We start from the raw sequence: 17,358 nt of genomic DNA on the forward strand, positions 1-17,358 counted from the left end.
ATTATGTGAATATATCAAAATTTGTTTATATGTTCAGCTATTGAAAGGAATTTAGTTAATTTTTTTTTTTAATTTTTTTTTTTGCGGCACACGGGCCTCTCACTGTTGTGGCCTCTCCCATTGCGGAGCACAGTCTCCGGACGCTCAGGCCCAGCGGCCATGGCTCATGGGCCCAGCCGCTCCACGGCATGTGGGATTTTCCCGGACCGGGGCACGAACCCGTGTCCCCTGCATCGGCAGGCTCCCAACCACTGCGCCACCAGGGAAGCCCTAGTTAATTTTTAGTTTTTAGCTATTATAAATAAAACTACTTATGAACATTCTTGTACATTTCTTTTGGTATACATGTGTGCTCATTTATGTTGGGCATATGTCTTTGAAATTATTCAGTCATAGGATTTGCATATATTCATCATTAGAAGATAGGATAATACCAGACAGTTTTCCAGAGTGGTTTTACCAATTTAACATTTCCACTGACAGTATATGAGAGTTCTAGTTGCTTCATGTCCTTACCAACTGTTGGTATTGCCTTTTTTTTTTAAGCCATTCTAGGGTGTGCAGTGGCATCTCATTGAGGCTTAAGTTATTTTCCTGATGAGTATTTGAGCACTTTTTCTTATGTTTATTAACCATTCAGATTACCCCTTTTGTGAAATGCTTGCTGAAGTGTTTTATCCATTTTTAGATTGGGTTGCCTGTTTTTTCTTATTGATCTATATAGGAGTTCTTTATACATAAATATATTCTCTCACTCCCATTTCTCTTTCATTCTCTTAAAGTTATCTTCTGATGAGTGAAAAGTTTTTAATTTCAATGATAAATTCAATTTATCAGTCTTTTCCTTTATGGTTAATACTTTTTATGTACTTGTCAAGAAATCTTGGCCAGAATAAAGATATTCTACCCTGTTATTAGTTAGAAGTTTTACAGTTTGACCTTTCACATTTAGGCTTACAATCAAACTAGAATTGATTTTGGGGTGTTTTTTGTTTGTTTGTTTGTTTGTTTTTGTGGTACGCGGGCCTCTCACTGTTGTGGCCTCTCCCGTTGCGGAGCACAGGCTCTGGACGCGCAGGCTCAGCAGCCATGGCTCACGGGCCCAGCCGCTCCGCAGCATGTGGGATCTTCCTGGACCGGGGCACGAACCTGTGTCCCCTGCATCAGCAGGTGGATTCAACCACTGCACCACCAGGGAAGCCCTAGGATTTTTTTTTATTAATTCATTTTATTTATTTTTGGCTGTGTTGGGTCTTTGTTGCTGCGTGCGGGCTTTCTCTAGTTGCAGCAAGCGGGGGCTACTCTTCGTTGCAGTGCGCAGGCTTCTCATCGCGGTGGCTTCTCCTTTTGCGGGGCACAGGCTCCAGGCACACAGGCTTCAGTAGTTGTGGCTCACGGGCTCTAGAGCACAGGCTCAGTAGTTGTGGTGTTCGGGCTTGGTTGTCCCACGGTATGCGGGATCTTCCCGGACCAGGACTCAAACCTGTGTCTCCTGCATTGGTAGGCGGATTCTTAACCACTGCGCCACCAGGGAAGCCCTGGAATTGATTTTTGTGTATGGGTTGAGGTAAAGGTCAAGGCACATTTGTTTCTATATAGCTATTCAGTTTGATAAAACACTATTTATTGAAAAAAATTATTCTTTATTGCTTTTATGTGCTAATTTTTTATTAATCAAGTGACTGTGTATGTGTTTGTTTCTGGATTCTCTTTTCTATTTGGTATATTTGTCTATCCTTGAATTAGTTCCATACTGTGTCAATTACTGTAGTTTTGAAATCTTGGTTATGTGGTAGTGTAAATCTTCCAGCTTTGTTCTTTTTCAGATTGTCTTTGCTTTCCTACACCATTTGCATTTCAATACACACTTTAGTATCAACTTGTCAATTACCACAAATAATGTTGCTACATTTACATACCGTTTTTTTCATACTCTCCTATAACCCACTTTTTTTCATTTCCATCCTTCCATGTCAGTAAATACATTTCTCTTATATTTGTAATAATGTGTAATGGTATGTTGTTGATTCCAACATTTTTCTATTATAAATAGCAATGTGATGAACGTCCTTTATTATCTCCTGAATATTCTGAATTCTGTACCACCTAGAATTAAATCAACTCATTTGAGGGAAAAAACAACTAATGTGATGAACATCGTTAATTATTTTATTATCGTTTCCGAAGATAATTATTTCCTTGAAATTTTAAGCATATATACTTACAAGTGTTGAATGCCATTAAACTATGTGCAGTGGGAGAAACTAAGATAAATAAGACAACAGCCCTTGGCCTCCAGCTGATAGCTTACGGATTATAAGACATATTCAGTTAACTGCAATTGTGTGTAGATAGGAGAGGCAGTGTAGTAGTGGTTAAAATCATGAACTCTAGAGCCAGAGTGTCTGAGTTTGAAAACCTGACTCCTTCACTTGCAAGCCGTATGACTCTAAACAGTTACTTTTCCTCTTTGGGGTTCAGGTTCCTTATCTCTTTTTTTAAAAAAAAAAAGTGGATAAACTAACCCTCATAAGGATTTAGATGAGGTAATATGTTAAACACTTCGACCAGTGTCTGACACAAGATGGGTCAATTAAGTGCTGTTATTATAATAATGGTTATTTCTAGAAAATAAAAGCCCTAAGGAGTATATGTTGTACAAATAGGCACTCTTTTTAAAATCTGTGATGTTCATTGTTTATTGTCATTCTAGAAATTGTAGTCCTTTTTAACAGCGTTTGGATTATAGTAGGCACATGTATAGTGAGTGAATGAATGTGTTCTAGAGATACTAGTTTGTGAATTGAAAGAATTAGGCTGATTTAATTAATTTTCCAATTTCAGATTTGAAAGATTAGAAGTCCTGGCTGTATTTGCATCCACAGTCTTGGCACAATTGGGAGCTCTCTTTATATTAAAAGAAAGGTACATTTGTATACAATGTTACTGTCACTGCAAATTCTACCTATGCCACCTTTGGGAATATGAAAGAATCCAGTGAGACACGTCGGGTTGGAAGGGTATACAAATAAAATGAGCAGTGCTGGAGTTTTGATAGTACAATTTCTCCATGTTTCAGACTTTTCTCCCTTCCTTTCACCCTTCTTTTATTACCTTCTTTGATGCTACTAAATTTAGTCATAGGTGTGAATGAAAGGAAAGGATTCACACAGACATGTTTTAATACTTAGTATAAACCCATTGAAACAGGTTTGGTAGAGAAAGATTGAATTACACCTTGAGGATAATTTGTGGGTCTGCTTGTCTCATCACTACTAATAATCAACAGTTGGTTATCATATTTAAAAAGTTTTGTGAATTTATTAATTATATATTTAATAAAATCTTATAATTTTATAATTTGTAGGACTTATTTAATACATTATTTCCTTCTTTTAGTGCAGAACGCTTTTTGGAGCAGCCTGAGATACACACGTGAGCTTCTGCTTTTAACATAACATATAATTTACTATTGAGTTTGATTCCCAGTTGTTAATTGATATGTTATTAAGTAGTGGTTACTTTGGCCAATATCAGAGTGTGGTAATATATATTTCATTGATATTTCACAAGCAAAATCCCCAAATCCCAAGACTCCCTCTTTTCACCCTTAACTGTTCCCAAGCCCTTACATTTTTATACTGAACAGGAAGGCCTTTCTACCCTGATTTTGGGTCCCTCGGTATTTCTAGGCCCAGGTCAATATCCTAAGCCAGCCCCATCTGGTCTTCTGTAATTTAAGATTGGATCCTCCAAGTCTTTTAGTAGCAGCTGTAGAAAAGATGGAATTGCTGTTATTTACAACATAGTGGCCAACTATGTGGACTTTACCTATTCTGATCAGTTTAATTCAGGATAGTCTGACCTAGCCAGTGGACTGTAAACCAAATACCATTAGCATTTCTAAAAATTTATAACAGCAATTACCTGTAAGAAGATACTGTTAATGCTAAGAGTCTTTTTTTTTTTTTTTTTTGGTCCTGTGTAAGGTGGAACAACAGTAGACAGGACGTTGGTCATGGGGCTAGAACCAAGTTCAGATTCTGGCTCTGCAAATACTAAACCATTGAAGCAGACCACTCTGCCTTCCCATCTCTTAGTCTCTCTACATGCTGAAATTACGTATTGGCATTACCAAGAAAAAAATAATCATGAATGTTGTTTTTTTCAGGGGAAGATTATTAGTTGGTACTTTTGTGGCTCTTTCTTTCAACCTGTTCACAATGCTTTCTATTCGGAATAAACCTTTTGCTTATGTCTCTGAAGGTATGTTTTTATTTACCATTAATAAAAAACCAATTAATCTCTCATAAAAACAGGTCTTTTGTTTGTTTCATTAATTCATAGATCAATGAGAAAGTATATCCTGAAGAGAAGAGGGGACTACCCCAAAGGTTCTAAAGTCTTTCTCTGAGCAAAAAATTATGAAACGGAATCTAATTATTACAAGCTTTAAAATAACATATTACTTAAAAACAGGCAAAACTGACTTATGTATTAAATTACATGCAGTAAAAAATTACATTTACCAAATAACATGAATGAGATTTTACATGTATAACCTACCTAAGAAAAGTTTATTGCAAGCATTTTTTTTTTATTGCAAGCATTTCAGAAACATCAGTGTACATAGACTAGTTGCTATGCTCATTGCAAATAATTGTATTTTGTTAATTAGATAAGTTCCTAGGAACTTCTCTTGGGCAATGGTGGGTAGGCATATATTTGAAAGTAGCAAAACTTTATTCCTTTTGATATATTCTTTTATTTTCAAGTCTTTAAAAATTCAGATAGACTTTTCACTCCAGTGGTCTAAATTATTGGCATTTTTCAATAATTTCAATGTTTTGGAATCCCACTAACCTACAAAGGGTTAACCACTGATGGATGGAGAAGTGAGGTAAAAACAAAAGTGGGCTGTGTACACAGACCCACACACCTGTACTTTGAAGCAAAAATAGGTGAGGGTCTTTTTAGGTCTCACTGACTTGAATACCAAGATAACCAAGGGAAGAAAGCTTTCTGAAATACCCATTCAGGTTTAAACAACTTCCTGAGTGTTACAAAGTATGAGTTGTATTTGTATGAGTTAGAGTTTAAGAATTACTGCATGAACTAGAAAATTAAATAATGATATTTGTGATGACCAGAATTTTTTAGAAAAAACTTTATTAGAATAGTATAATGCTCATTCTAGAAATTCTAAGAAGGTACAGAGGTTTAGAAACTGTATCTCTCTGTGAAGATCAGAAAGATACAAGAAGGAAACAGTATTGATAATCTCATGACCCAGAGACAACATCTGTTAACATTTCTATTTTGTTCCTTTAATTTTTTTTCTATGCACATATATATATTTTTTACATATTTAGAATTGTATCAATTAACAATTTTATGTTTAGCTTTTTACAGTTAACATTATGTCTTGAGTATTGCCTGTCATTAAATACTCTTTGAAAAAATGATTTTTTAAGGCTTGCATAGGGCTTCCCTGGTGGCGCAGTGGTTGAGAGTCCGCCTGCCAATGCAGGGGACACGGGTTCGTGCCCCGGTCCAGGAAGATCCCACGTGCCGCGGAGCGGCTGGGCCCGTGAGCCATGGCCGCTGAGCCTGCGCGTCTGGAGCCTGTGCTCCGCAAGGGGAGAGACCACAACAGTGAGAGGCCCGCATACCGCAAAAAAAAAAAAAAAAAAAAAAAAAAAAAAAAAGTATCTAAGGCTTGCATAATATTTTGTCATGAATATTTTTAAACAGTCTATTGTTTCATAGAATAATATATAACCTTTTACAAATAATGCTATAACCACCCTTTTTTGTTGGTTTTTTTGTTTGCGGTACATGGGCCTCTCACTGTTGTGGCCTCTCCCGTTGCGGAGCACAGGCTCCGGACGCGCAGGCTCAGCGGCCATGGCTCACGGGCCCAGCCGCTCCGCGGCATGTGGGATCTTCCCGGACCAGGGCACGAACCCGTGTCCCCTGCATCGGCAGGCGGACTCTCAACCACCAGGGCAGCCCCACCCTTTTTTGTACCAGATTTCTTGTATGCATTTCCACTTCTTCTTCCCAAAGAAGAAATTATAAATGGGTTAAAAACACACTATTTTGGGCTTCCCTGGTGGCGCAGTGGTTGAGAGTCCGCCTGCCGATGCAGGGGACACGGGTTCGTGCCCTGGTCTGGGAAGATCCCACATGCCGCGGAGCGGCTGGGCCCGTGAGCCATGGCCGCTGAGCCTGCGCGTCCGGAGCCTGTGCTCCGCAACGGGAGAGGCCACAACAGTGAGAGGCCCATGTACCGCAAAAAAAAAAAAAAAAATACACTTTTTTTAAGTCTTTGATGTATATTGCCAAATTTATTTCTAGAAAGATCATCTAGTTTGTATTTTTATTAGCTGGAAATGAAAGTTCACAGAAACATCAACATTTATTGTACAACATTAGTTGAAATTTAAGTGGAAAATAATATTGAGCACTTTCTATCTGCCACGCACTGTGATAAACGCTTTACATAGAACCCGTTTAATTCTTCCTATAACCATAGGTAAATCATTTTATTGATATTATCCCCATTTTACACTGAGGCCCTGAGAGATTGTCACTTGTCTCAGGCTACACATCTAGTTAAGGGCAGAGCTGGGGTTGAAGCCAGGTATTCTGGCATCAGAGTCTGCTCTTAAACTGCTCTACCAGGCTACTTTTTATATGGCTTGTCGATCTTTTTTACATCATGGTACACATTAAAAAATGAGAATTTCTGTAGCACCCTGGGATAAGTGTAAGAGGATGCTTGAGCCTGGAGGCTACTTGTCCAGGGACAGTAACTGACAGGCGTCTGCATGTAGCCAGATTCCCACCTGGCCTTTCTGAGAGCTGAGCGAGTTAGTAATCGGTGTACCTGCAACCCATTCTCAGCCCACTGGTTAGGAAGCTTCGCTTTACACTGTAATAAGCCTTTAAAACTTCAAATTAATAGTGGCAATGAAATACGTTAAGTTCACTTATTCCTTCAGGTCAGCTGTATATTGCAGTTGAAACTGCTTTTCATTTAGTATCCTAAAGGCATAAAAGAGAAAAAAGTTCTAGATTTGAGGAATAACGTGATCTTTTGTAATGTTATACAGTCATGACCAAACTTATTTTTTAAATTTAAGAATCAAGTATTTCTGGTAATGGTTTATTCTATATACATAATTTAAGTATTTTCTTTTTAAAGCTGCTAGTACGAGTTGGCTTCAAGAGCATGTTGCAGATCTTAGTCGAAGGTAAGATGTTATGGGATTTCATGATACACATAACGTTGAAGGAATGCCCAAGAAATGCATCTGTCTCAGCATTATTATTGCTGAGGTTACTACGTGAATCTCACAGATCAGATTCTTATTCTCCCTTTACTTTTTCTTACTTTTTAATTGGCGATAGAAAAGAGACCTTTATGAGTGAGAGTTTTGTTCCCAAATTCTCTTTGCTTTCTTTAAAAGATATACTAAAATACAAGTCATCTTTTATATGACTTTCATCAGTATTACGTAAGTTCTACTAATGAATACTCTTTTTATTTGTTTTTTCATAGCTTGTGTGGAATTATTCCAGGACTTAGCAGTATCTTCCTTCCCCGAATGAATCCATTTGTTTTGATTGATCTTGCTGGAGCATTTGCTCTTTGTATTACTTATATGCTAATTGAAATTAAGTAAGTATTTTTATTGCTATCAAGTGTGTTTCGATTCCTGGGGCATCAGTAGGATGGCTAGGGATTAAGCTTATAGTATGTTTGCTTGTGATCTGTGCAACTTTGGTCAAGTCTTGTCCTCAAGTGTCTTCATCTGAAAAATTATGGGGGTTGGATTCAATAAGAAATTTTCACCACAGTCTATAATGCAGGCTGGAAAACTGTTTAAATTCCTTGCTGCTGACCTGATGAGTGAGACTGAGAAGAGGGTAAAAGAGAGATGGATCACAGTGACTGTTGCTGAGCGAGGGAAGACAGGAAGTAGATGTGAATCAACTTTAGAAAAAGCAAGTCTATTAGGAAAGAGACTTTAGCAGCCTTAAGCTTAATTTTATGACGTGATTCGGTGACTCCCTGCCGTTTTGCATACTCTCCTAGCATATCACATACAATTATGTTTTTATTTACTACCTCTATGTGATTCCTACATTTTTATTTCTAGCCCAGATCTCTACTGAATTCCAAAAAGCATATCTTCTGTTCATGTCCACCTCAACTGAACCTATTTCCCCCCATCCCCAAAACTGCTTTTTCTTGTACTTTGTGTCTCAGTGAATGCTACTACAGTCTGTTCCTTTGTATTCTGCTTTTAAATTGTGTTAAAACATACATAAAATAAAATTTACTATTTTAACCATTTCCAAGCATACAGTTCAGTACTTGCATAGGCATTTAGTGCATTCACTTTGTTGTGCAATCATCATCACGATCCACCTCCAGAACTTTTTCATCTTCCCTAACTGAAACTGTACCCATTAAATAATTACTACCCATTCTGCCTCCCCCCAGCCCCTGGCAACTACTATCCTACTTTCTGTCTCTGTGAATCTGACTACTCTAAGTACTTCATATAAATGAAATTATACATATTTGTCCTTTTATGTCTGGCTTATTTCACTTAGCATAATGCCCTCAAGGTCCATCCATGTCACAAATGGCAGGATTTCCTTCTTATGGCTGACTAATATTCCATTGTGTATATATTTATGTATGTGTATGCCACATTTTCTTTATCCATTTATCTGTCAACAGAAACGTAAGTTGTTTCCATGTCTTGGCTGTTGTAAACAATAGTCTTGTCACCTACTCTTGTTTAATCTTTCTTTTTAATATTATCTTACCCTTCTTCCCATTCTTTTTCCTAAATTGAGGCCTTTGTGATCATTTCCTTGGCCTAATTAGAATAGTCTTCTGATCTTATAATTTTTATTCTCACACATCTTTAGTTATCTGCTATTTCGCTACTGATGTGATCATTAAAAGTTGCAAATCGGAACATAATGTTTTCCTGTTTCAAAATTCTCTTCTGGGTACTTAAAATAATTAAAAGTTGTTAACACAGTGAAGCTTCTACCAACCTTACTAGCCATCCGTCTATCTATATATACTTAACTGTTGATAGTTTCATTGCTGCATCAGGGTTTTCATGCCCTTGCACATGCTGCTTTCACTGTCTACAGTATCTTGCTCGCATCATCTTGCTCATCTTGAAGGCTCAGCTCAAATGTCACCTCTTTTTTTTTTTTCTTTTTTTTGCTGCTGGAACGTCCCCGACCAGGAATCGATCCTGAGCGCCCCTCAGTGGAAGCGCGGAGTCTTAACCACTGGACCACCAGGGAAACCCCTGTCACCTCTTTTTATATTTAGCGTTTCTGCGTTATCCCTACCCCAGTAGGCTTGCCACTCACTCCTTTGTGCATCCATGATACCCTGTAGGACTTCTCCTTTGTACCCAAAGTCCTTTATTATATTTTTCACATGTATGTTTCCTGCCATTTCAAAGGCAGGATCTATGTCTTTACTCATGTTTCTATTCCCAACATATGGGAAAAAGTGAAAAAGAGTACATGATCAGCTTTGTAACCATTGGCATTTTGGTCTGTCTTGTTAATAGAACAGTGAACTACTGATGAGATGTTGCACTTCAGTCACAATGTTGCTATAGCAAATTCCTAGAGAATCTCACCTTGTGAAATTCCTGGGGAATTTGAAAAATTTTAATAGTAATTATTGGAGTTATTGTTTACAGCAAAATTGATAGAATCACTGATGAATTCTATTGGTCTTCCTGTATCAGAAATTACTAGTTAAAGGTTTTTATTTGTTGCAGCAAATAAATATATATGAAATATTTATAGTTGACAAGTAGATTGAAAATACATTGTGGGGAAATGCTCATATTATTTTTCTTCATCATCTCTCGTCACACTAATTAACATAAATATTAGTTATTTCCCCCTAAACTTTGGCAAGAAAGGATTCTGAAAACCTTTTATTTTCCTTTGAGATGCTCTCATTGCCAGTAGTGGCCAGCTGTGGTAAAACAGTCCTGTTGCTTTAGATAATTAAAGTTTGGTAGATTAAATTGTAAAAAGCCCAGTGAAGCATACATTTAAGATTTAGAATTGTTTTTTCTTTTCAGTAATTATTTTGCTGTAGATACTGCATCAGCCATAGCCATTGCTCTGATGACATTTGGCACTATGTATCCCATGAGTGTGTACAGCGGGAAAGTACTACTCCAGGTAAGGCTCTTCTTTCAATATGCATGCTTAAAATTAGCTATGTTCTTTTACCTGATTATAAAACAATATGGGTTCTTCTACCAGATGATGAAATTTTTAGCTACTGGAGGGCACTGTTGGAAATGAAGCCAAACAATAATCTCTGAAATTTTAATAGTAAGAACCAGATGGTACTTCCCTGGTGGCGCAGTGGTTAAGAATTCGCCTGCCAATGCAGGGGACATGGGTTCGAGCCCTGGTCCGGGAAGATCCCACATGCCGCGGAGCAGCTAAGCCTGTGCGCCACAACTATCGAGCCTGCACTCTAGAGCCTGTGCTCTGCAACAAGGAAAGCCACCGCAGTGAAAAGCCCTCGCACCAAAATGAAGAGTATCTCCCGCTCACTGCAACTAGAGAAAGCCCACACGCAGCAACAAAGACCCAGCTCAGCCAAAAATAAATAAATAAATTTATTTTTAAAAAAAAGAACCAGGGCTTCCCTGGTGGCACAGTGGTTGAGAGTCTGCCTGCCGATGCAGGAGACACGGGTTCGTGCCCCGATCACGTGCAGCTGGGCCCGTGAGCCATGGCCGCTGAGCCTGCGCATCTGGAGCCTGTGCTCCGCAACGGGAGAGGCCACAACAGTGAGAGGCCCGCGTACCGCAAAAAAAAAAAAAAAAACCAGATGAAGTACTATTGATGCACAAAATAGGCACAGATCTTCATGTAGTTGTAAGGCAAAAGCATAAATGAAAATATTTTGCCTCTAATAATGTTTCAAGTGAAAACAATATTACTTAAAATCTTCTTTATATATTCATTTTCCCCTAATAAATGTGCTTTGGCTATCGTATAATCTGGTTATGATTGTTTTCTTATTTTCTATTCTTGAATTAGTGAGACTTTTAAATTTAAAATGCGAAATCACTACTTATTGAAACAATAGGAACACCTGTAGACAAGCACCTGAATAGAAAGGTAGTTTCCCAGGACTAGATGAATGTGTAAGCACTGCTTTTCCTTCTGTCTTTTCCTTATGCCTTTTCTAAAACTTACGGGTTGTATCTCCCTCTCCAGAAGCAGTAATAACAATTAGATTAGTTTTATAGTGCTATGCCTTATACAAAATTTTACTTTCTTAAAGATTTTTTTATTGATTATTTGGTTCTAGAGATAGCAGCTTTTTTGCAATATAAGAAATAAGCATGGGCTGATTTCTGATGCTGCTTTATTAGTGGGTCAATTAAAGCCTTTCTTCCCTAAATCATGATACGGCACATGTGAAACAAAGCAAAGGCTGGTGTAAAACCCAATTTTTTTAGTGTCAGGACTACTGTTGCAAAAGTTTTTTCTCTCTCTAGATTCATATTTTATTTTATTTTTTTCCCCAGACAACACCACCCCATGTTATTGGTCAGTTGGATAAACTTATCAGAGAGGTAAGATGGAATAATAAGTAAAATCATTTTAATTTATAATTAGAGAATGCAAAGAGTGGGTACAAATAATTTCAACTCTTTCTAGAATTTTATTTTAGGGAAGTTTTTGTTCTTTACAATGATATAGTAGGAGACATAACATAGTGACAAAAATAGAACAATTTGACGAATTGCACAGTCTGGAAGCCAGATTCACTTGAAGTATTGGGTTGGCCAGAAAGTTCATTTGAATTTTTCCATAAGATGTTATGAAAAACCGGAACGACCTTTTTGGCCAGCCCAATAAATGTAGACGGTAATGGTCTAAAGGCCCCACTATTTGCTATATAAATGCTGTGATTTTTATGATTTTGTATTCAAACCTAGGATTTTGATTAAGTCAGAGGCCACCTTTACATGGTGATTGCTTCAGCACCTAATATCTTGATCTGTAGGTTTAGATTTTGTATTGTTATAAAATTCCAACTGTTAACTAATGAAGGAATAAGATAATCAAATTATTTGAATGTTGAGAGTGTTTTAAACTATTGGTTGTCAGTATCACAGCGGCCACTTTGATCAATATAGCTGGCCACTTGCTTCACGTAGTGGGGTCTGTGCCACTGAATCAATGGGCCACACACTGTATATCTGGCCTTGGAATTTCCTTTTGGCCCACATCCAAATAACATCCTGTATTGTACAGAAATTTGTTAAAAGGGAATCCGGAGAAAGGAATGATTGAGAAGACAAAAAAATTCTGATACCACAAGTGCTGAATATAAATATATACTATACTAATAAGGTGAAAAGAACTACACACTGTTGAACAAGGTGTGAATGAGGGAAGTGAAGACCTGATTCTTGAGGGATTGGTGCAGAGAATAAACTGGAAAAGAAGGCCCTGGCTTAGTATTGAACAAGCAGAAATGGTATCTGGAGTGAATGGTCTGGGACTTCTCTTGGCTAGTAAGTGTCTTCAGGCAGGGTTTGGCCATGTCATTTCTAGGCTTACAGCAAACCCATAATGTGACTGAACTGTGTTGGTTATGTCAAATACAAAAGCCCTATTTCTGTGTTTTTGATTAGGTATCTACGTTGGATGGAGTTTTGGAAGTCCGAAATGAGCATTTTTGGACCCTAGGTTTTGGCTCATTGGTATGCTTTCTATATATTACTTTAGTTTAAACATAGTTTAAAACATAGTTATAAAACAAAGTTTATAAACTTAGTTTATACTTTTTAAAACTGAAAAAAGTATTTCTTTAAAATTTTTGTAGATCCTTTGATTCCCATTTCTGTTCAATAAAGTAAAAAATGTAGATGGATTTAGTAACCTAACTGAGAATTGTTTTTCTTCTTTCATTTTTTTCCTTTCAAACTAAATGATCTCAATACTGGGCTGTCCAAAAAAGAAAAATCCATAGTCATACATACCTAAATACAAAAATGTTGCAGAAGTAAAATGTGCAATTATTTTCTTTTTTATTACCGTTCTTATTTTGGATATTTTTGCTGAATTTGTTAAAGAGTTATAATAACAGCTGCTTCAGCATAAAATTCCGTGTTTTCTAGTCCAATTTAGACCTCATTACCAAAGAGATTTTGTTATGGCATGATTTTATTCCTGTGTCAGGAATGATGAAGAAAATACAGGAAAGTACCCAGAAAAAAAAATTTAAACAACCATAATCCTATTGATGTTTTGGTATTAATACTTGTATACTTATTCTCTTTAGAAAATGAGGTCATGCTGTTTTATAATCTGCTCTTTTCACTTAATATATAATGAACAGTTTTCCATGTTATTAAATACTACTCTTCTACAATATCATTTTTAAAAAGAAAATAGGATTTGACTTTTGTAGCATAACACAGATTTCAGAGTTAGGCAGATTAGGGTTGGTCCAACAGCTCAATGATATCACTACTTTGCAGTCTTTAGTTTCAGGCTTATACTCTTTTAGCAAAAAATGGCTGCTTCATCTCTTCCTTTTCCTTCTCTTCCCCTCTCTAGTCTTTTGGATATCTAAAACTCATTCTCTAGTAAATTCTTCAGGAAAGGCCCTTGGGAACCATATTCCCTAAATTTTTGAATGTTGAAAACAGTTGTGAACATTATACTTGAAAATCGTTTAGCCGGATATAAAATCCTGAGCACATATTTTATTTCCTTGAGTTTCTTAAATATATTACTCCATTTTCCTCTGGCATAAAGCATTATGGTGATAAAGCCTGATCATACATAGTCTGATTTTTTTTTCACCTTTATATGTGACTTGATCTTTTTGTTTCTATACCTAAAAGATTTTTTTAAATTAATTAATTTATTTTTTGGCTGCATTGGGTCTTCGTTGCTGCGTGCAGGCTTTCTCTAGTTGCGGCAAGTGGGGGCTTCTCTTGTTGCAGAGCATGGGCTGTAGGTGTGGGGGCTTTAGTAGTTGTGGCACATGGGCTCAGTAGTTGCAGCTCGAAGGCCCTAGAGCACGTGGGCTTCAGTAGTTGCAGAACGTGGGTTCAGTAGTTGCAGGTAGTGAGCTCTAGCATGCAGGCTCAGTAGTTGTGGCACATGGGCTTAGTTGCTCTGCGGCATGTGGGATCTTCCTAGACCAAGGATCGAACCTGTGTCCCCTGCATTGGCAGGTGGATTCTTAACCACTGCGCCACCAGGGAAGTCCCTTGCAGTTCACTTTTTTTTTTTAAATATTTTTTAATTTATTTTATTTATTTGGTTGTGCCAGGTCTTAGTTGAGGCAAGCAAGCTCCTTAGTTTGGCTCGTGAGCTCCTTAGTTGCAGCACACATGTGGGATCTAGTTCCCTGACCAGGGATTGAACACAGGCCCTCCCTGCATTGGAAGTGTGGAATCCTAACCACTGTGCCACCAGGGAAAGCCCCCTTACAGTTCACTTTTAATCATTCTTTTAATTGTATTGATAGTAACAAACTAGTAGACAAGTGTTTATTTAGCTGGGTGGCTTATAAACACAATCATCTCTGCTGTTCAGAACTTGGCCATCCAACAGCTACACCAATGTGATGCCTAATTAAGACCAAGGAAATTAATAAAACAAGCTTTTGGGCTGCCGGGAATAATTGTCACAAAAGCCATAGATTAATGCAAACACCATTATCATAGGACACTGTTCAAGCTCATACTTGGAAATGGTTTTCACTTATTTTAATTGCTTTGACTTCCATATCAGACTGAAAGAGGAGATACAGTATCTTTTATAATTTTGTGTAGTGAAAACTGAGATTACCATCTCACAGTGGCAAAGGAAAGGGAGAAATCAAAGATGACTCGATTTGTAGACATGGCTTTTCTTACCTAAAAGTAATAAAAATGGAAGTCAAATTCAAGCAGTAAGATATTTTCTTTATCTCATGATTAGCAGTAACGCTCTTACTAGTGCTCAAGCCATAGATTTAGACCCATTGTAACTAAGCCAACTATTTTGCTAATTTAGGTGCTCTTATAGTTTTTTCTTTTTTTGAAATCTGAGTTTATCTAAAAATCAACAATGTCTGCTATATATTTTATTTACTATATATTTTTGTTCTGTCTGTTGCTTGTTTTTTTAGTACGTATTTTTATTTAAGTTTTTATTATACAAATATACCCCATTGTTAGAAAAATTAGAACTTAAGTCAAAAAGAACAAAAATCCTTAATAATTCTACCATCTAGAGATAAGTGCTGTCATTCTTTTTTCCCCCCAACATAGTGATTTGATATTTTTATAGATTATACACCATACTAAATTATAAAATATTGACTGTATTCCCTGTGTTGTACATTACATCCCTGTGTCTTACACTTATTTTATAACTGTTAGTTTGTATCTCTTAATAACCCTTCACCTATTTTGCCCCTTCCCTCACCGCTCTCTCCTCTGGTAACCATTAGTTCTCTGTATCTGTGAGTCTGTTTTTGTTTTATTCTGTTTCTTCATTTGTTTTGTTTTTTTGATTCCACATATAAGTGGAAACATACAGGATTTGTCTTTCTCCATCTGACTTATTTCACTAAGCATAATACCCTTCAGGTCCATCCAAGTTGTTGCAAATGGCAAGGTTTCATTCTTTTTTATTGCTGCGTAATATTCCACTCTACATGTATACCATGTCTGTATCCATTTATCTGTCAGTGGGCACTTCAGTTGCTTCCATATCTTGGTATTGTAAATAATGCCACTATGAACATTGGGGTGCATTTATCTTTTTGAATTAGTGTTTTCATTTTCTTCAGATAAATACCCAGGAGTGGAATTGTTGGATTGTATGATACTTTCATTTTTAATTTTTGAGGAACCTCTGTACAGTTTTCCATAGTGACTGTAACACTTTACATTCTCACCAGTGATGTACTGTGGTTCCCTTTTCTCCATATCTTTGCCAACACTTGTTATTTTTTATCTTTTTGACAGTAGCCATTTTGATAAGTATGAGGTGAAATCTCATTGTGATTTTGATTTGCATTTCCCTGATGATGAGTGATGTTGAGCGTCCTTTCATGTTCCTGTTGGCCTTTTGTACGTCTTCTTTGGAAAAATGCCTGTTCAGGTCCTCTGCCTGCACCCCCACTTTTTTTTTTAATTGGAGTGTAGTTCATTTACAATGTTGTGTTAGTTTCAGGTGTACAGCAAATTGATTTAGTTATACATATACATACGTTCATTCTTTTTCAGATTCTTTACCCATATAGGTTATTACAGAATATTGAGCAGAGTTCCCTGGGCTATACAGTAGGTGCTTGTTGGTTATCTGTTTTATATATAGTAGTGTGTTTTTGTTAATCCCAAGCCCTTTTTTTTTTTCCTGGCCACACCGTGCAGCATGTGGGATCTTAGTTCCCCCACCAGGGATCGAACCTGTGCCCCCTGCAGTAGAAGCACGGAGTCTTAACCATTGGACCACCAGGGAAGTCCCCCAAGGCCATTTTTTAATTGGGTTTTTTTATTTTTGATGTTGAATTGTATGAGTTCTTTATGTCCTTATCAGACATCATTTGCACATGTCTTCTCCCACTCACTAGGTTGCCTTTTCATTTTATTGATGGTTTCCTTCACTGTGCAAAAGCTTTCTAGTTTGATTAGGTCCCGTTTGTTTATTTTTTTATCTGTGGCCCTTGCCTGAGGAGGCAGATCAGAAAAATACTGAGAAGACTGATGTTAAAGACCTTACTGCCTGTGTTTTCTTCTAGGAGTTTTATGGTTTCAGGTGTTAAATTTAAGTCTTTGATCTGTTTTAAGTTTATTTGTGTATATGGTATGAGAAGATGTTCTAGTTTCATTCTTTTGTATGTAACTGTCCAGTTTTCCCAGCACCACTTATTGAAGGGACTGTCTTTTCCCCATTGTGTTTTCTACCTCCTTTGTTGTCGATTAATTGCCCATATGTGTGTGGGTTTATTTCCAGGCTCTCTGTTCTGTTCCATTGATCTATGTGTCTGTTTTTGTGCCAGTACTATACTGTTTTGATTACTGTAACTTTTATAGTATAATTTGAAGTCAGGGAGCATAATACCTTTGTTCTTCCTTCTCAAGATTGCTTTGTCTATTTGGGGTCTTTTGTGGTTCCACATAAATTTTGGGATTACTTGTTCTAGTTCTGTGAAAAATGCCATGGGTATTTTGATAGGGTTGCATTGAATCTGTAGATTGCTTTGTGTAGTATGGACATTTTAACAATATTAATTCATCCAGTCCA

General features: G+C 37.0%; 1 protein-coding gene across 4 annotated transcripts in view; it reads left to right on the plus strand.

The window, feature by feature from the left end:
- Positions 1–17,358, plus strand: part of SLC30A6 (solute carrier family 30 member 6) — a 37,933-nt gene that overhangs the window by 15,031 nt on the left and 5,544 nt on the right. For 3 of the 4 annotated variants that reach the window (XM_032652538.1, XM_032652540.1, XM_032652542.1), the window contains 8 exons: positions 2,845–2,925; positions 3,400–3,435; positions 4,172–4,266; positions 7,211–7,259; positions 7,568–7,687; positions 10,149–10,251; positions 11,622–11,669; positions 12,738–12,806. In XM_032652538.1, coding sequence (XP_032508429.1) covers positions 2,845–2,925; positions 3,400–3,435; positions 4,172–4,266; positions 7,211–7,259; positions 7,568–7,687; positions 10,149–10,251; positions 11,622–11,669; positions 12,738–12,806 — 601 coding nt within the window. The remainder of the gene's footprint in view (positions 1–2,844; positions 2,926–3,399; positions 3,436–4,171; positions 4,267–7,210; positions 7,260–7,567; positions 7,688–10,148; positions 10,252–11,621; positions 11,670–12,737; positions 12,807–17,358) is intronic. The other variant, XM_032652539.1, reaches the window with a different exon arrangement.

This window comes from Phocoena sinus, chromosome 13, assembly GCF_008692025.1.
Source record: "Phocoena sinus isolate mPhoSin1 chromosome 13, mPhoSin1.pri, whole genome shotgun sequence".
Lineage (NCBI taxonomy): Eukaryota > Metazoa > Chordata > Mammalia > Artiodactyla > Phocoenidae > Phocoena > Phocoena sinus.